The sequence below is a fragment of the Coturnix japonica genome, chromosome 23 (assembly GCF_001577835.2).
Source record: "Coturnix japonica isolate 7356 chromosome 23, Coturnix japonica 2.1, whole genome shotgun sequence".
Classification (NCBI taxonomy): domain Eukaryota; kingdom Metazoa; phylum Chordata; class Aves; order Galliformes; family Phasianidae; genus Coturnix; species Coturnix japonica.
Window position 1 is genome coordinate 4,154,285 of NC_029538.1, and position 20,040 is coordinate 4,174,324.

Below are 20,040 nucleotides of genomic sequence, written 5' to 3' on the forward strand. Positions count from 1 at the left end.
CTAAGGTCACACAAAGGCTGCAGTGCATCAACCACTGAGATACGGGCTCCTGAGGGAGGAGGCAGCGCCAGTAACCTAATTAACCTGGTTAATTAAGTGTGCTGCTGGCTGAAGAGATGGGAGAGCAGTGGCAGGTAGAAGTTAAGTGACTTTGTTGTCTGGGTGCTGCTGAAGATGCTTCCTTGTCTCCATTGCCAGATTACAATAAGGCTCAAGCATCAGCTTATCAGGGAATGCAATATCAAACCTTCTGGTGCGATTTAAACAGGTAACTCTTCTTCTTTCTAAAGAGGCAACAAGGACAATGAAGTATTCAGTGCAAAAATGAGAATCTGGCTTAACAATTCATTGCTGTAAGTGCTATACTGCTCCTCTCACAGGGCTTTGGTATCCTGGCAGAATAAGTATTTATTACAGTGTGGGTCCCACATTAAATAGCAGAGTGTAAAATGACAATGTCAAACCAAGTTAAGAATCTGCTTCATTATGAGAGATTTCCCTGCAATAATCCTATATATTATACTTCTGTAGTCACTGCTGAAATTACCACGGGGACCACTCTGTACAAACAACCACTTCTTCAACATCATCATTACTGAATCTTTGCTCCCTCATAAAAGCTCCTCCCGGTGATCCCACAGATCATCTCTTTGGTTGCTGTTTATTTATTAGCCCTGCCTGAGCACTGCGGCTGTTCTCCCAGCCCTTATCAGTCCTGCACCTGGAGTGAGTTTGGGGCAGGAATGTTGTATGTGTGACCTGAGATATGGGAGGTAGCTGAGGACATAGAGGTCGGTGTGTGTGTATGGGGCCGTTCCAGGAGGAGCTCTTATGTCTCCAGCTGCTTGCACATGGAGCTGGTGATGCTCAGTGCTGAGAGCACTGCAACAGCTCAGCACCTTCTGCACTTGATGCTCTCTGCATAGAGATACATGAAGGTTTAAGGGATGTAGAGCAGTGCTGAGGCTGGAATTTAGGGACAACGTGGCTTCTGTGGATTTGGCTGGAAGCCACTGTGCAGCTTTTCTTCAGTTTTGGGCTTCATGCTAAATTAATATCTAGAGTAAATAAGCAGATGGTTCCACTGAGCCCTTTTCAACAGGAATTCTTGTCTCACTGTCACTGTGCTGCAGTTGGAAGTTTCCTGGTAAACAGTCTTGACCGTGATAGCTCAGAACTCTTCTGTCTGCTGAAGGATTCAGAAGTGTCCCCTCTATGTACGTACCCAGTGGGTGCAGCTGTGGTGGTCCCTGCTCCATTTGGGAGGTGACAGCAGCTCGTTTTTGTGGCTGTAGGAGCTGAACACACTGCAATCAATATTAGCTGTCCCTTGGCTTGGGGGGGCATTGCCATCGTTCCAAGTTCACTTGCACTTGAAAATGGTCAAAACAGCACAGGAATAAATGCAAAACTTCACCAGCCTCAGGCTTAGCAGGAGGGCAGCAAAGTACCAGACATCACTTGGTGATGGCTGGAGCAGCCCTGTATCTCCATGTGCTGCACAACCCATCAGCTCCCTGCTGCTTTATAGGGCCGTGGCAGCACCGTGCCTGTAAAGATGGATTTTCTGCATGTGGTGTATTTGTGTCATTATTTATTATCAACGTTGAGCTGCAGTGCTACATAGAAACTCCAGTCACATTCAGATCCTACAGCGCTAAATACTCTCTGCCTCGGAGAACTTGCAATTTGTGATGGCTTTCTTCATCCTGAGGCTGCTTTGCATTCGGTTGTAATTCCTACAGCCATGACTGCTGTAATTCTCTCATGTCTTCGTTGAGCTGTCAGTTCCCTGAGCCCCAGATTGCAAATGTTTTCTGCAAGCTTCTGTGGCTGTTGTGTTGTGGAGGAGCCTCTATAGGAACTACAGAACCTGAACCAGAACCTTAGACATGCAGGTGCCTCGACCTGGTCGAGCAGCAGCTCCTGAATGGACCAACTTGAGCAGGCTGAGATGTGGCTTCATTGGGTTTCTGGGGCTCCAGCCTCGTCTGTTAATGCAGAGTCCACGTTTAATGGAACTTAAGAGCACTGTTAGCCTGACAGAGACGTGAGCGTATCTGTGCACGCAGTGATGGAAATGGCTGCTATTTATCAAGTAATAAACATAGTGTCTCTTGCTATCAACGCATCTAACTCTGCCTGCACAGAGGAAAAACAATCTCCGTGACACTGATAATAAGGCAGAAAGGGTTTATAGGAAATTGTAATAAAGCTGTAGCAGATTTCTTTGGGGGATTTGCAGTGCGGTATTAGTAAGCTTCGATTGCATTAGCTGTTCTTGTGTTGTGTTGAATTAGTGTTTGTTGTCTCCTGAATAGAATAAATATAATCACGTTTGTTACCTGTCTGTTGGTGTGATGGCAGCTGAGTGCTGGTTCTGTGCAGGATGGTGGGACGTGCTCAAAAAGCCACACTATGGTTCTGCATTTGGCTTCTATTCTCTCAAATCAGTTTATGGCTGCATTAAAGGCCCTTTGCTTTGTGGCAATGGGCCATTCTCTGCCTACCTGTATGTAGTCCCCATGCTTTCCCTGTTGGCTGTAACATGGCTTTAATATGGTGACCACCGAGATGTTCTGCTCATGGCCAGATGGAGCACCTTGTGGTTACCTTTGTGCACCATCTGCATTTAGCTCCTTGTGTCATGTCAAATTGTGCCTTCAGCTTGAATTTTATTCCAGAGATGCACATCACCATCTGATTAATGCCTTGAAAACCATGTACCTGTGAGATAAGCCACGTGCTTGTGTGTATCTTAACGCCTACTTACATATGCATGTGTGTATATATATGTATGCAATACTGCCTGTGTTAAAGTAAGAACCCAATTAGGAGCAGTAGGTGGGTGTGTGCATAAGCACTGCTCAGCTTAATAAGAATTCCCCATAGACCGCTGTATCCGTTGGATTGCTCCACCTCAGCAATGCATACAGACTAATGAATTCCTTCATCAAGTGCCCATCATTAATCCAGAATAAAGATCCAAGAGAATTCAGACTAATGAGTCTGCAATGAGTCCGGAACGTTTCATAGGTTAAGGAAAAGAGCAGAGAAATGAGATTGTCGGGTCCTGAGCGTGGTGTCAATTTGCTTGGATCTGTTGTCTGCAGTGGAGCCACGTCACCTTGGATCAGCCAGGCCTTTGGTTTCTGCTCTCTTAAGGATGAGCTGGGGAAATGTCACTTAAGAAATGAGGAATTAAGGCCTTCGGTGTCAAGGCTCCTGCAAAATAAAAGAAGTATCGATTTGTTTTTTAGCCAGGCAAATTTATCTGGGAGCAGGCAGTAATTAAAGTCAGTGTCGATGAGTGAAGTTTTGCTGCTGCTTGGAAATGCTTTCATCTTTTGATGGCATGTAAAAAGTAAAGAAAAAAGAAGGAGAAAAGAGGAAGCGAGAGGAGGGATGAACTCATTGGGTTGCAGACCCAGGAGCAGCGTGGGCAGGTAGCACAGCTGCAGGAAGGTAATAGGAGCAATGTGGTGCTCTTGGAGCCAGAATTCAATCCTGGCATGCAAGGTGAATGCAGCTCCATTGGGAGGAGGCAGCAGTGGAGCATCTGAGGTCAGACTGCAATGCCTGGTCATGGGGAGGGGAGTTAAACACAGAGCTGCATCCAGAGACTGAGAATCAGAGGCTCATCCTCATCAGGAGAGTGCTGTCATTGAGATGCAGCTGTGTTCTTTCCATCCCCGGCAGCATAGTGAGGAACAATAACTTAATCTAATTATTCATTTTTCCATATAAAAGTCCATTGTGCTCGGATGTCTCTTGTCACCAAAAAAATGAGGTGTAGAGGCGCTTAAGGATACTTGGTTTAAGAGACCTGACATGCTAAGTAAGATGCTCTAAATTGATGGTACTTAATTCAGCTCTCATGATAATTCGAGCAGGGGTTTGGACTCCAAGTTAGCAGTATGGGTGAAGGGAATAATAGCATGCAGATACAGCAGTGTCCCCTGGTTGTACTGAAAGGAAAAATGGCTCTTCAGCCACACTGCTGTCTCTTCCAAGCACTTGTATGTAGGTACAACCATGCAGATCAAGGATCCTATGCAGCACTTTGAGTCTCCCCATAGCTTTTGTGCCTTCAAGTTGATATTAAATCCATTACCTCCCAGTGCTGCACTTGATATAGTGGGGTTCCAAGGGGAGTTCTTAACTCCAGTTGTTACCTTTGGCTCTGTGCTCTCCTACAGTCAATCTATGTGACATCCAGGCCATGAGTTGCCCATCATCTTTGGGTTCACTGTGATCGAACTCAATGCTTATCAGCTAGCAGGGTGGTTCGGATTGGATCCTCTGCCTGCAAATATCTCCTTCCTCTATTCCAGAGCTCCTACCTCACTTTCTGATGTTCTATTGATTATTCTTTTTCTTGTTTTCTCTCCGTATGGAACAAAATTAAAGCAAGAATTGGGATTGTAAATAGATAATGGTGCGTGAATGCAGATTAATCATTGCCAGCCATGTACAATAATACTAATTGCACCAAGGGAGGAATGGTTGAATGAGCGGTATAAATATTTAATGCTTGAATCCAATGTGAAATACAAGAGAGAAAGAAGAAATAGGGAAAATAGTGCAGTGGAGAAAACCACACTTCACAGCCTTCGCTCAGAAGAGGAGTTTTGATACCATTAACCTTTCCATCCACCACAAATGGACCCAAATTGACCCAATGGGATTCCAGGGCAGAGCTGACCCTGCTTGTTCAGAGGAGAGCTGAGATTACAATAGTTGTGTTCAGAGCCTGCTGGATTGCAGAGATATTTCATGCAGAATGGGCACTGGATTCCTATCAGTGAGTAATGGGTATTGATTTTACTTCCAAAAAAAAAACCAACCAAACAAACAAGGAAAATACACCCCTAATTCTTACGTTTCTGGTTAGTCATTGCAGGGCCTTGGAGTTCCAGTTAACGTGCTGTCACATTCAGGAAGCTGCGTATTGAGTCAAGTGATTCATAACTCCTGCTTGGTGGAGGAAAGAAGGGGAACAAAGCAGAGCTGGGTTTATAAAACAAAAAAATAAGACCTTGAGCAGCAGCCGGGGTATTTGCATTCAGAGACCATGCAGCTGCTTCAGTTCAGCGGTGTTTACCTGTAATTAAATATTCCATTATCAATTAACCATTAATGCTTTGCAGTGATTATTTTAAACCTGTGGGAGCCTCGTTGTGAAAAGGTAGTAGTTAACTGCAGGTGAGGGTGATATCCCACCTGCAGCACTGTGGGCTTCTCCACCATGTGCACAATATACATCACCAGCCTTCACTAGGTAAACCCAAGCAAGGCAGCTGTCCTGTGCTCTTCTTTATCACGTGTGGGCCAGGATGAGCTGCCTTTGGGAGCTGAACACGAAGGAGGAGCTGCTGAGATGTGTGCCGATGGCTGTCCTGGGATCTGAATCCTGTAACTGATGTTAACAATGAGCTGCTTCAATGCAGAAATAAAGGGGTGGGAAGATAAAAGGGAGTCTGCTGGACTGGAGCCCTGGAGAATACAATGTGTGTGTGCTGGGAGCTCGAGCAGCAGTGTGTTGGAAATGAAGACCTGATAGTGCTTTTTGTGGCTGATTGAGTCCTTTCAAAGGGCTGTCAGGGTCTTAAGCAAATGCCATATGGTGCTGATGGATTTCCATGCAGAGATCTGGGGAGACTTTGTCCCTCACCCCAACTCTCCTGTAGTCCTCTGTAGCACTCTGGTTATGGCTGGTGTTCTGTACTTCTGCTTTTGCCTTAAGTAATTGTCTTGTGCTCTTGCATAGGTAGCAAGGAGTGCTGTCTGTTAGTCTTCTAATCAGTGCTCAAGTGTAAATTCATTTGGCTGGCAGATATCTGGCTTTTCACTGCAGGTATGTGGAGTTAATAGTGAACTATTGGTGTACCTACAGGTCAGTGTGTGTGTAAGTAAATGATGAGTCAGCAGCTGCTGCATCCACTTCTCCAAAGTACACACGTATTAAAAGGGCGAGATGGGGAAGAAGAGGGTGAAGCTGCTGCATGCAGGCAGGTTAATTTCATTGTTCTCCAGTTCTTCAATCAGGTAATTGAATTACTCAGCTCTGTGCAGTTCTGAAAGCAGATTTTGGCTCCGCACACCTCAGGATTCTCTATGAGAAGTCTGACTTTTAATTCAGAATAAATAAATCATAAAGGAGTCTATGGGGAAAGGGGTGTTAAGTTTAAACACGTTGTCATAACAAACAGCCACAATAACTTGGAATCGCTTTTAGGTGCCCCATGGCTGATCTCAGCCCCAAAGATGTGTTTGATCTTAGTCAAGTTGGAGTTTGTATTTCAAGAGTCTGCAGAATTGACCTAAATTCATCAATAGTGAAACATTCAGGAGTAATGTTAACCAATGTGCAGCGTACAGGATGTGTTCAGTCGTGGTTCTTAATAGTGCAGAAGTTGGTTTCGCCCCACGGGATGCAGGAGGTTTAAAGCCTGTACTGTAGGTGGCAGAGGTGCATTAGCTATGCAGCATCATCTCTGCTGCTTCATTAGCGAGTGGAGCAGGAGTGCATTGCAGATCTGCCGAGCATCATCTCAGTTCCCTGCTGTTTGCCTTGGGAACATGGGAGAGCTGTGACCTCTGGAGGTGTCAGTTGGGTGAAGGACTTTGGAAATGCTCTTTGGGCTGTTGGTTCTGCTGCTGAAAGTGGAATTTATGGAATTTAAAGTATCCTTTTGAATCAAAGAGATATACGGATTGCTTTTACCTTCATCTAAGAAAGCATGGATACCAAAGTACCAATAATTTTGAAGTCAGTGACAGTCTATGATTAAAAAATTAAATGGGTTTTAGTTAACAATAATAGGATTCCTTAATAGCTTTTGTCATGGTAGTGTTATTCCCTCACCGTGCTTAATGCTCCCATTACACACCTCAATTCAAGGGTGCTGTGACTTGGGTAAACACTGTTCCAGTCTGAGACTTGGCACGTGACACCTCTGCTGAGAAATATGGCTGAGTTTAATAAAGCAGACAGCATTAATACTGCTTCTTTTGTTGTTGCTAAAGAAGTATAAGATGGTATGGAGAGAGCAGGACTGAATGGGCTGTGGAGCATTGCACCTCATGTTTGATGGCTGTAATCCTCCAGGTTGGGGTAGATCATAAATCATTACTTCTTGCTGGCAGTTTCCAATGAAAGAAGATTGTTCTCAACATCCTTTCTTTGTGGCTGGGCTAAAATGAGCATTTGTTTGTCCTTTGAGCATTGTTAAGCAGACACATCCCTGACGTTCACTGGGCAGGGTTGACTGGATGGATGTTTGGTTCTTGGTTTAACTCACAGTCAAAATAACACCTTGCTGTTCTTGGTTGGTTTCTTGCAGGTTCACTGGGATGAATCTGCCTGCCCCAGTTATCAGCAGTAAAAACTGGCTGCGGCTTCACTTCACATCTGATGGCAACCACAGGCAGAAAGGGTTCAGCGCCCAGTACCAAGGTGAGCCCCCATAGCGTGTCCAGATGAATTCTATGTGATTCTTTGGTGTTCCTTGTTTGTTTGGCCTTAGCAATGTAGTCATGGCCTCAGCACAGAGCTTTGCTTTATGAATCACTGTTGTTTCTTAACTTTCCTCGTGTTCCTCTCATGTATCAATTCCTTTATTTTGAATCATAATTAAAACCCTTTTGGTTTTTAATTCTGTGTAAACACAAAGGACGATGCAGCTGATGGCTCTTGATACAGCATTTTCTTTGCAGCCACGATTGCTGCTTTCTATTGAAACACCTGTCTGAATCATCCTTATTTTTGTCATAAATAGAAAAGTAGAGATTAATGTTATAATTCCCCTTGATTAGATTAATGTCTGGGGGGTTCTAATCTAGCACGCTCCTTGGAAACCCTTTTGTTAGACATAATGAACTGTGTTTCTGTGTATTGAGTGTTTAAAAGATGAACTTAAACACATGCCCTTGGAACACCACTGAAGCAGGACCTCCATCCAAAGGGAGCTTGATAGCCATTCTTCAGCCTCTTGCTGGTTGTTCTGGAGTTTGTGAAGGTTCTTTCGAGCTGTTAGGAAAGATCTCCATGCCTTCAAAGCAAAGAACAAACAGTACAACAACAAAGCAGCTCGGGGCATGAGGGCAGAGTTTGGGCAGCCAATGGAATCTGTGCTGACGGAGCACTCCGAATGCCAATACAGCTTCAGAAAACTCTGCATCACCCTTTCAGAGAGACATCGCTTTGTTTGAGCATAAATATTTTAATGGAGATAAATAAATGAGGAGATACAAAATAGGACATGTATTGCCTTATCAAGTAGAGCAGCTAAAATGTGGTTTTTTAGCAGCGGAGATAGAAGCAAACCTCAGGGTTGTCCAAGAGAAGGAAGGGAGGGAAGGTTAGGATTAATCTGATTTGTTGTTGGTTTTCCATTTATTAGCATCGTGTTTCCTCTGAGATGTACCAGGCTCTGCTGATAATCTATGAGAAAATCATTTCCCTTCCAACTTGTTTAACATTGATACTTAGATTTAGCAGAACTCCATCTTAGTACGCTCCATTTCAGCTCTTGCTAATCCATGCCCCAGTTTAGAAATCTCTTTATGAACATAAAAGCAAGGTTAGATGGAATCAGCCCATATACAGGTTTTCTTTATGTTGAATGCAGTAAATTTATTCCTTTGCAGGGAGAGTGGAAATATTTTTCCCTTTCCTGTCTCTTTTATGTGAGGTGAATCTTGCACTCTTGCAAATACTGCGTTCCACATCCTGTGAAAGCAAATGAAAGGAACCACAGATAAATCAATGCATTGATCTTTCCTCCCTAGCCTCCCACCCCCTCTGACTTCATTCCCCAATGGGTGCTGTGTATCTGCAGCTGATAAGAGACTGAGCTGGGTGCGCCTTGGTTGGGGCAGGTGATAAGGGTGAGAAGCCAGGGGTCTCTGTCAGACCTCATTGCAGTGATAAGGTGCTGTAAATGAGGTAATGAAAAGGCTGCTGAATTTAAAATGATGCTAAACAGATCTAAATAATGATCCAGCTGGTGTAGTCCATCTCTTCAGCATATATTTTATTACTTAAATAGGGCCCCAAATTGCTTTTTAGCTGATAGATACCAACGCATAATTGCATCTTTCATTGATCTGCCCTCCCCATTCCCTTTCTGTCCTCCACTCACTCTCAGGTAGAAAGATAAATGTGGGTGAGTTGCAACCTATAGCAAAATGCAAAATACTGGCAGACCTGTCATCTTTAATAACGGTCTCATGAGCTCTTTTGCACATATTGCACCTCTTAAATGGCTTTTAAACCTATGTATATCTACACAGGCTTAATTTCTGGCAGGTCTGCAAAGGGTGTGTAGGGATATGGGGTGTGCTGTGCAAACCATTCAGTCCTTTGGGCAACACTGGGAAAAAAGGGTAAAAGAGGAGAATTCTGGTGTTTGTTACAGGCTTCAATTCTTAAAGAAGTGTTTCTTAGAGCAGCAGAGGTCCTGTAATTGCTCACATCTAACCCCAAATACTTGGGCTTGGCTGGATTTAATGACAGGGAGGGGATGCTTGCTGAGAGGTGTCCTTCCAGCAGAGGCAGGGATAGGTTTCAGGCTTCCCCAGAGGCTTCAGCTTTTACGGCCTCGTTCTTTCTTTAACATCCTTGACCCAGTGTTGTATTGAAAGCCTTGAGATCAGGCTGCAAATGTCCTGTTATTACCATAACATCACCTGGAGGAAAGCAGCGCTGTTGGGCATTGTAGGAGCTGCTGCCTTTCTCTTGGAGTGTTTGCAGATGGATTTAGAGTCAGAAGGAAACAAGCACGTCTATGCTTTGGAATTGGCATACTGTTAATTATTTGTCCTACTTAATTAAAAAAAAAGGGAAAAGAAAGAAAAGAAAAAGGCAACAAACCCCCAGCAGATTAAAGGTGCTCATACCAAACATCAGCTTTTCTGCATGAATGTTTTCTAAGGTAATTCAGCCCTCAGTGTGAAGTTATGCTTTATTTAAGGAGAAGGGAAAAAGCTGTAGCAGTGAGCACAGAGAAGCACTACCTTGGGTGAGCTTCAAGGAATGATGCTTGACATCTCCCTGTCTGAAGCCCCTGCAAACAGATGTTATTAGCTTCTTCTCTTTCTTTTTTTTTTCGAGCTGAAAAAGCATGATTAAAAAAACCTTGTCGGTTCTGTTGGTAATTTTTCCTGACAACTTTGTCTTTGGAATGTGCTAATTTAGAGATGAAAGTATGATGAGATAAAGAGCAAGAAAAGAACAGCTTGAAGTGGAAGACGGACTGCTTTTCTCCATAGATGAGAATGGCTCATCAGGAAAAGGGTCCTATAAAGCAATATGGATGATGTGCTTTCTGATGTGAAGTTATTCTTTAACCACATTAACTTCAAACATGCCAGGAAAAATTCTGCTGTGTGTTACTCGAAAACCTTGTGTCTCATTGAGTGGTGTGGGGTTTGTGCAGAGAGAGCCTCAGTATGGCTAAGTCCGGATAATAGGGACAAATAATTGCTCAGTTTCATTGATCATCTTTGTATTGCGTGGGATTCTTTTGGCAATGGACTGATCATACAGTTCCAACCCCCTGCTATGTGCAGGGCTGCCAACCAGCAGACCAGAGTGTTGAGGGTCATATGCTCTTGGTCAGCTTGGCTCAGTTCTACAAAGGCAGTAGTAGATCTAACAAAGGTAAATGAATGGGGGGACCTGGTGGGTTAGGAAAAGTTGCCCAAACATCTGAGCAGTGTGCAGCTGTTGCCAATGGTTGTCTAAATGTTCTCCTTCTTTTTGTTTTCATTCTGTCTCTGTAGTCAAAAAGCAAATGGAGCTGAAATCCAGAGGGGTGAAGCTAATGCCAAGCAAGAACAGTAACCAGAAGACATCAGTGTGTAAGTGTTCTGACTCCTCCACGTGCTCTCTTTGTACAATGGTCTCCTTGAACATCCCATTTGACTTTCCAGTAATCTCTAAAACTTTGTCACTCTTGAAAGTTTTAATGCTTTACCCTTTCTTCCCTTCGCATTACTGCATCACTCCCTCCCAGTGCTCTATTCACAAGCATGTACTAACCCCTTGAAGTGGGTACGCAGGGGATTGGTGTGTGTGCGTTTAATATATACTGTATGCTTCCTATTCAGTGACAGATTGGGGTTCATTACTTCTGTCTTCTTCTAGTGTGGAAAGTATCAAAACGTCACCAATCTGGAAATCTGAATTCATGTTTCTGTTGTAAAATCAGGGGTAGGGGTGAGGAACCACCAAAGTAAAACCAACAGACCTGTCAGAAATGCAGAATCAAACAGCAGCCTTTGTTTTCCTCTTTGCATTTTATTGAACTATTCATCCCTGCAGAACAATCGTGCCACTTCAGTGTGCAAAAGCTCGTAGCAACCGGCTTCTGTGATCTCTGTATGAGTTTCTCAACCTTCAGTATATCTGATGTTTGGTGTCTGGTAGGGAGATGCTCACAGCGTCGCGTTGTCACCGGTGTGTTTCCTCTGGCTGTAAGTGAACCCATTAGATCCATTCATCTTTACACGAGGTCCTTTTCAGATCAGGGATTGATGCTCATCGTTTCCTTCTGCACGTGACCGAACAGATGGCTGAGCTCCTGAGGGGGCTCTGAGATTAAACATGAGGGATCTGAGTTACCTCCATGGAATATTTTACAGGGGTTTAAATAGGATCGGAACGTAGACTAACTTAAAATAGTCTTTAGAGGAGAGGTTGTACTTGTTCTGCACGGCCCATTACGCTCATCAAAGAGGTGCTGTTTGGACATTCCGCTCGCCTGAACTTCAGATGCAAAATTCAGTTGAGAAAAGTGGTTGAACTGAATTGAAAGCGTCGCTCAATGCTGGCTCACTTTCAGGTTCATGTGAGTGCTCATAGTCTGCAGTTACATGGGAGAAAAGTAACTGAGCAGGATGTAAATTAACCAAGATGATAGAAAATACCCCTTCCTTTGTTTGAGTGAGATGGGAGGTTGTGTTGGTAGTGGGATTGGTGCTATCTGGGATGTTGGGGTACATGCAGGGATTCTTCCCCAAGTGAATAATGGCAGCCTGCTTTCAACCCATTAGTCCTTGGTGTATTTTCAGTGTGTCGTGCTGTGTTGTAGCTTTGCTTTTGAGGATGAAGTTGCTGGAAGTTGTTGGTGCCTCTGCCCAGCCTGTCCTCATCCAATGCAAGGATCCAGCCTTGAATGCTGCCAGTTCAGCATCTTGTGTAACACTAATCATGTCATATTTGCTAAGGCAAAACCCAGTGCAGGAAGGCAGCTTAGCCTGAAAGGTATTGAGCTGTAGGAGTATTGATGGCAGAGGAACGGTGGCCCAAATCCCTTTCTGTTACCAGCATGGGGTTTGCCACAACCCTCCTGTCTTTAGCTCCTTCCATGTACACTGCACTCAGCAATGTCTGCATCGTAAACCCCGATTAACCTCTATCCTGCACAGCCTTCTGCTGTCACACTCCTGTTACAGTGAATTTTCAGCTTCAGAAACGCTGACTCCATAGGAGGCATCACCAGAAAACGGTTTATTTTCAGGACATGGAGCCCGAAGTGTTATCTTCTTTTTCCCTTGCTTTTCTGATTTGCTCAGCTGACTGTGCCCGCTCTTCTCTGCAACTTCCATGAGCTCCTGAGCTGTGCATCACAGCTGACCGTGCAGGTGGGACAGGCTGATTAAAGGTCTCTGGAGTCTGATAGTATTTCTCTTGCCATTCCATCAAGCAAGAGCTGTGCTGTGCTTTATTTCCAAACCCTTTCCTGCCCACTGTGGTTTATGATGGTCTTTGCCCCTCTCCTTTGGGTAGCTCAGCTCCTTCTTTAAGGGCTCTGGTGTCTCATGGAGCAGCTTGCAGTTCTGCAAGGCCAGATTAAAGCCTGTTTCATGTGTCTGAATGGAGGCAGAATGTATTCACATCACAGTTGTTTGCATTCAGAAAAAGGATATATATATATCCTTTGTATATATATGTGTATATATATATGTGTATATATATATATATATACATAAAACCATGGGATTTGGTGGGGGATTTGCTAATTGTGTTCAGTTGCAGTCAAACCTGTTTACTTGAAATTTAAATCAAGTGCTTCAGACTGCTCACCATCCCTAATATTAATTGGGCATCTCGCTTTAATCATTTCTAGGGGAAAAATAATACAGCTCTGGGGAGCAAGCTATCAAAATCCGGTTTAAAATTAGAGATTAGGTTTAGAGGATTATTTCTGGTAGTAACTGAGGGGCTCACCTTTTGTGTTTGCAGTATTCCTGGAGCAGTGAGGAAGTGCATTGCATGCAATACGTGAATGTGTGTGTACCATGTGTATACAGTGGGAAAAACACTTTACCTTGATTGCAAAACAGCATCGAAGTTGCTTTTGTGACATATTTGAATGAGGCACACCTGAAGATGTGCTGCTGGACGTTGCTGGAAGGGGTTGTGTGAAGCAGAGAGAGCTCAGTGTGCCTTGGGATGTATCAGTTGGTACTAATTATGCAAATATGAAGGTTGTTTTGGAGGGTTGATCCAGTTTGGTCTCAGCCAGATGTATGGGAGCTGCTGGGCTCAGCAGTGCAGCCAGCAGTTGCTTCCAATGTTAGGCTCTCTCAGCCTGAGTCTTGCATAGTGCTAGCTAGGCATGGGAGTACTTAAGATCTAGGTCTGTATCATGGATGTATTGGAAATGTTCAATGTTTGCTTGGCAGGGAGGGACTTCCTGACCTGTCAGGGCTAAAAAAACCCTGCATATTCTCAGCATAACTAATGTGGTTTATCAACTCTGCTTTAGTTACATTCCAATGTGTGCGTTTAGAAGACAGAAGAAGAAACATTTCTGTGCCCATCTGATCCATCCTCTGCTTTCCTTTTGCTCTCCTTCGTGTTGACAAAGCAAAATGTCCGATGCTATGAAGACGCCTTTCCTTTCTCCTCGCTCTGTTTGTATCTGATCTGCTCACTGGTTTATGTATACGTATTGTATGGGTGTTAAATAAAGTGATAGGTAATGAGAGAAGAACTGGTTTTAGCCTTCAGAGGTGTGATTGGTGATTTGCAACCTGCCTGTGGGTTCTGCTGGTTATCTGTAGCTTTGCCTGCTCCCAAAGCCATGAATCAGGTTTGCCATCATCCAATTTGGGATGTAAGAAATGGCTGTGACAGCAGCTCAGGATAACCAACATGGTGTAACTGATGCTGTTTAGTAGCCTGCTGAGCAAAGGATGCAATGTGGAAGGGCAACCTGGTGGTGTGCTCTGCAGGAAGGGGTGTTTCAATGCAGGTGTGTTTCCATTTTTTGTGCCTATTCAAGAAGGGAGAATAGATCAGACCAAAAGAATACAATACAAACCCACCAAGTTATGGTGCAGCTGTGTTGGGTGCTGGAGGTGCTGCTCATGGGGTTTGGTTGTGGCTGCTCGAGTGTTGTGAGGGTAACACAGCTATGCTCCTTCCTTCCAATTCAGAGCCGTCAGCCTGGGAAATGTGGCAGCAAAGCTTTGTAGCTACAAAACGCAGCCATCAGAAGATGCTGTGTGCTGCTTTAATGCTTCTGTCTCACCAGCATCTCTGCTTGTCCACGTGATGGAGCTTAATGCGAGGTTATGAATATGCAAAATGGGGAAAGCAGTTTCGTAGGAGGCTGATTTCCCATCAAGCTGTATCTCTGCATGGAGGAGGAGGCCGAAGCAGAGGGGCAGGGCTGTGTTGAGGGGCTGCTGGGGAAGGGGCAGCAGGAAGGGGAGGGATGGGATGAAGGAGGTGTTATGAGCTGTGATGCTTCCAGCACTGTTGTAGGTGCTCAGATGGAAGCAGCGAGCCCTCCTTCCTTTTGGGTACAGTGTTATGTCTTCCAGCTGTAGTGAGGGACTTGCACGAGGTGTCATTACCAAATGAATAACATTCTGATGCCTTTTGGGTGCTGGTGCTCTGTGTCTGTGTAGACACCCCATGTGCTTATCTGCTCATGTAATACTTCCATGCCTAAGCCTCCATATCACTTGGCAGCAGCTCTGTGCACCAAGATCATTCCCTGAGCCAGGGGATAGGCAGGGGTAGAGGGAACACTCTCACTTCAGGTTCGTGCTTTACCACCTCAGCCTTGATGACAAGAGATAATGGTGTGTTGAGGGAGAAAACTGAACTGCATCAACTCTGACAGCTCTGTGACAAAGCTGCCCCTTTGTCCTGAGTGATCCCACGTGTTGGTAGTGGAATTCAGAATAGAAATCAATTGCTAGATCTCACATTCCAGAGAGTTCTGTCCATCCCAAGCAATGCTCAGCTGTGCCACTTTGACAGGCTGAAAGGGAAGGTGGGAACGGGGAGCAGAGCATCAGGATGGCAGATGTTTATTCGACGCTGATCACCGCTTCATTGATTCCATGTTTGTCGGCAGTCACATTAAGGTTGCTCCATGCAGTTTTTCATGTTCAAACGACTTACTTGCTTTAGAATGCTAGACTCACATTTCCCTCTCCTCTCTCTTTCTCTGCCTGTTCTTCCCCTGGTATCACACCCCACCTCCTCATTGGGTTGGCTGGGGAGGGCAGGTGGTCCCCGCGGTGGTGCCGGTGGCCGTTCTAATGACAGGCTTTGGGAATGGGCTGCTTAATTGGTGCCATTTTGCAGTATGAAAAATCTCTCTTTTCAGAGGTACTTCTGTAGCAGAACAGAAGGGAGAGCGATGTTCCTAGCGGGCGCTTCCTAGAAAACACTTTGGTGTCTAAACTGAGCTGAAATGATTCCAGTTAAACTTGTTTCCAAAGCTGGGTTGGTTTTTCTTTTGCCAAACAAAATGGAACGTGTTCAGGTTTTCGAGCTACCAGCTGCCATCTTTCTCTCCACATCCACCAAGATAGTTGATGAAAGACTGTTTCTATTGCTATTCTGTCTCTGTATGTGCTGTTTTTGCTTTGTAGTAACTCAGGTTGGTGTGTCCCAGGGACATAATATGTGTCCAGACCCTGGGATTCCAGAGAGAGGCAAAAGAATAGGCAACGATTTTAGGTAAGAGCCTTTGATGTGTGTGTTTACGCATGCTGCAAAGCTTTTGTTACAACCGTTGTGTGTTCTCCTTGGCATTACATGGTCTGTTTGTAGAGCCCCTCTACACACGTCATCGTGCCGTGTCTGAAAAGCTTGCTGAGGCCAGTGATGCAGAAGAACAAGCGTGTCTAAATGTGCATGTGTGTGCAATCTATCTGTCATCATCTCTCGTTGAGAATATTTCCCTTACCACCACATGGGCTCCTGGCCACGCTGCTGTGATCTGTATTTGTTGTCACTCCCCCTTCTCCAGTTAAGCACAGAAAAGAACCATCTTAACCAGCAACAGCATCACTTCTAAATTAGCCCAAGCCCCGGCACTGCTCTGTGCCCACAGAACTTCAGGTGCCTTCCTGAAGCAGTGGTACAGTTCCATGTCAATAAGTAAATGTGGTGCTGGATAATTGTTTTCTTATAAAGTTTCAAATGATGGTGTGATCCCCTTGTAGTTGCTAGCGTTCATTTGAAGCGTGTAGGAATGAATCAGCCTGTTGTTAGCGATGGTGAATCAATATTTAATCTTATTTTGCTGCCAATAGCTGTTTTGTTCACTAAAGATGTCTTTCAATTTAACCTGCGTCTGTCAGACTCTCCTGAAATCCAGGGAATGTTTTTGAGGAGAGGATGATGGAAAGGGGTAATTCCCAATAGAGTCCCTAAATGCCATAGGATACATTCTCAGCTGCTGCCAAACTGGCATTGTGTCGTCTCAGCGAATAAGGCAGCACTGCTTTGAGCAGCAGAGGATCCGGAGCTGATAGAACAAAGAACAGATCTTTCAGTAGTAGATAAAGATTTTGTTCTTTATGAGAACGCTGAGCGTTGTCATCTCCTGGGACTCAGCTCCTGAACTGAACAAAACTCCCACTGAAGTTGCATTGAAAGACTCAAATCTGTTCTTGGACTCTCACCACCTCAGGCAACCAGAGCCCAGCATAAGGAAATGAACGAGGAAGAGCTGGCCCCTCATTCATTTCCACTGTTGCCTGGAGGGCCGGTGAACTCTCTCTGTTCACAGTTTGGATAGTAAAAAGCAAGAGACAAAGCTGTTGCTGCAGAAGCGTCTCAGCTGCTGATTTCCCCCTTTGTTCTGTTTGCTAGGTTAGGCTCCAGCATCCAATTCACCTGTAACGAGGGCTACGATTTACAGGGGTCCAAAAGCATCACCTGTAAGAGAGTGAGCGACATCATCGTTGCTTGGAGTGACCACAGGCCAGTGTGCAGAGGTAAGAAGGAGTTGTTATTTTGTACTGACTTATGGGGGCTAATGAGAAAACCACGATCATCCATCACCCATTCTGTCCTTGAGTCTGTCCCCACTTGGTTGCTCCCTGTTGCCTTTTCCCTTTGACTTAGAGCTCCGCTTCTCAGAGCAGTGTTTTAACTGGAGGTTTTCAGGCTGCACATCCTGGCTGCCCTATGGAAAACAATCTCTCAGAGGCAGCTTCCTGCAATCCCTGTTGTTTAGCTTCTGTTTGGCTCAATCTTTCCTTCCCTTTCAAAGTCAAATATGTTGTTCTTGAACAGTTCAAGCCTTTGCTGAACATTGTGTGTATATGCTGTTCTCATAACCCTCACTCAGACAGGAGGTGCAGCCAGGAGAGCAACCTCAGTGCTCTCAAGCTGCTGTCAGACATCAGCTCTATGCTGCACTGTGAGCATTTGTGCTCTTGGCAATGGGAGTTTGGTCTTGCCAGCTTCGTGTCAATTAGATCTTAATACTTCTCCAGTGGAATGGAATTAACAAAACTCTGTTTGCTGTGGAGCCTCACGTAGCTACTTGCTGTGAGGTATATTAGTTTAGTGTGTCCATACCTTTCAGCAGTGCTTTCTGCCCCTCTTTGCTCACTCCACCCCAGATATTTCTCCTTAAGGTTTAAGGAGGAGACAGGACACAGTGTGAAGCTCTGGAAGCCAACATCAACAAATGGAGCTTCATTTCAGCAATGAAATGAGATCTAGTGTCCATTTTGCCCTTGGCCATTTTGTTTTCTTTCACTCCATCCTTTCTCTGTACATAAAGTGGCGTGCATAATTGTGCTATTTGTAATGCTAATAATGAACAACTTGTAATATTTGAAATTAAATCCATCCAAAGCTCTTAAAGTCATCAATTGGTATATTTTTTTCCAAGTCTTTTTTTTTTTTTTCTTTAATTTCATCTGCAGAGGTTTTCAAGGCTTTGGAATCCCATCTAATTCTTGAAACAAGCGTAGAATAAATTGAATCAGTGTAAGAGGATATTTGGCATAAATATGTGACACTATAAAGGAAATGTATGGTGTCCTCTCACAAGAGATAAGAAAGGATTTGCCTGCATTATTACGATCCTATGAATCAACTGATTTTTTTTTCCCACCACCAACTTCTGGGTTGTTTCTTTCCTTTGCAGAAAGTTTCCCACTTGCTTTTTATTTCAGATCTGAAGCGCTTTGTCTGTCTTCATTTTGTTGTTGGGTTTCTTTCAGGCCTGATAAGCCAGTTCAGAGCCATTGGACTCTGCTGCCTTCTAATGCGTGGTAATGGAGCATCTTACTGCTGTGTTGCAGCTTCCCCATCTGCAGCAGGTTCCCTGTGAGTCCAGGGAGCATCTCTTAATCTTTTTGTTCTCCTGTTGCCCACTCTTAAGATGGGAATAAGAAGGATTCACTTCTTTCTGTAAGATAGGACAGGGTAGGTGTGATGGCCTCCAGGAGCTGCAGAATGGGGATCCTGCCCTGTGGTCAAACATTGTGGTCAACCAGGAGACCATTGGCCCTGATTTGCTCTGGTTTAGGGATGGAAAAACCTTGTGGGTGCCTTGTTTGAAACTTGAGAGATGAATTTGGCAGATCCATTACAGCAGCAGATGCAGTTACAAAACTAGGATGCTGTTCTTCACATTTCCTGATTAAATATTGCATCAAAGGAACACCACAAGCAAAAAAAAATTCCCCCTTAAGCACTTTTCAGCTTTTACTTCACCTAAGATGTTTCTGAGATGTGAAGCTGAGTTGCCATCGTCGTTCTTTGAGCCAGCAGTTGTATCAGAACAGAGTCAGCCCTCACATAATGAATATTTGATATACAGAGGATTTTGTTTTTAGGCTTGCAATGAGGAACACGCATAGAACACAGCATTCACCTCCCAGCTAACAGATCTCCCTCACACGTCTGCCTTGCTTTCTGTTCGCAGCACGGATGTGTGACATGTACCTCCGTGGTCCCAGCGGTGTGATAACCTCTCCCAACTACCCTGTCCAATATGATAACAATGCTTACTGCGTGTGGGTCATCACCGCGCTCAACCCAGCCAAGGTAGGTCTATGGAGATGTGTTGTGTCATATCATATTCTTTTATGTGCTGACATATCAGTTCATTAAAGGATGCAATTAGAAGCGAATGTAATTATTTTTAATCGAAACCTCTTTGATATCTTGGCGAGAATGGTGGTGAAACACTGAACAGTTTAGTGAAGCATCTCCCTAAGCCAGTGCTCAACTGGGGCAGGAAAGCTGTGCCAGAAATCCTCGTTTCCCACTTCTTTCTGGATGATAGCTGGCCCAAAACCAACAGGGATTTCAGCTCCCAAACAAGTATTTCTCTTCACTGCCATCTTTTCTATATTTAAAGTTAATAAAAAAGTCCTTTCTGTCTTTTCTTCTGTTTGGAAGGTTGGAGGTGATGTTTTTGTCCCTGTTGGTCAACATGTACAGTTTGGAAGGGTTCAGATTCACACTCATTGATCCAGCTGCCTTGGCCTTCCTAAATTGATGTCCTTCCCATTTTCCACTAGCACAGGAAAACGAGGCTCAGAGCCTCTTATCTCTTCTTCCCTCCTTGCAAACTCTGCCTGCTCCCCTCCTCCGGATCTGTATGGGAAATAAAAACAAAGAGGACTCTGTTGCTGTGTAGCTCAAAATACCCCGAGGTATTCAGCACTTCTGCTCTTGAAAGAAAACAGTTTTTATTCTTCTCCGTGCCTGGATTCCTCCTAACATAATTTGCATTAGTTCAGGAGCAAACC

At 44.4% G+C, this 20,040-nt stretch overlaps 1 protein-coding gene across 1 annotated transcript in view; it reads left to right on the top strand.

Annotated features, from left to right (window-relative positions):
- CSMD2 (CUB and Sushi multiple domains 2) overlaps positions 1-20,040 on the top strand; it is a 187,233-nt gene that overhangs the window by 62,914 nt on the left and 104,279 nt on the right. The window contains exons 7-11 of the mRNA XM_032448955.1: positions 7,347-7,459; positions 10,789-10,866; positions 15,907-15,994; positions 17,135-17,259; positions 19,209-19,330. Of these exons, the coding sequence (XP_032304846.1) occupies positions 7,347-7,459; positions 10,789-10,866; positions 15,907-15,994; positions 17,135-17,259; positions 19,209-19,330 (526 nt within the window). The remainder of the gene's footprint in view (positions 1-7,346; positions 7,460-10,788; positions 10,867-15,906; positions 15,995-17,134; positions 17,260-19,208; positions 19,331-20,040) is intronic.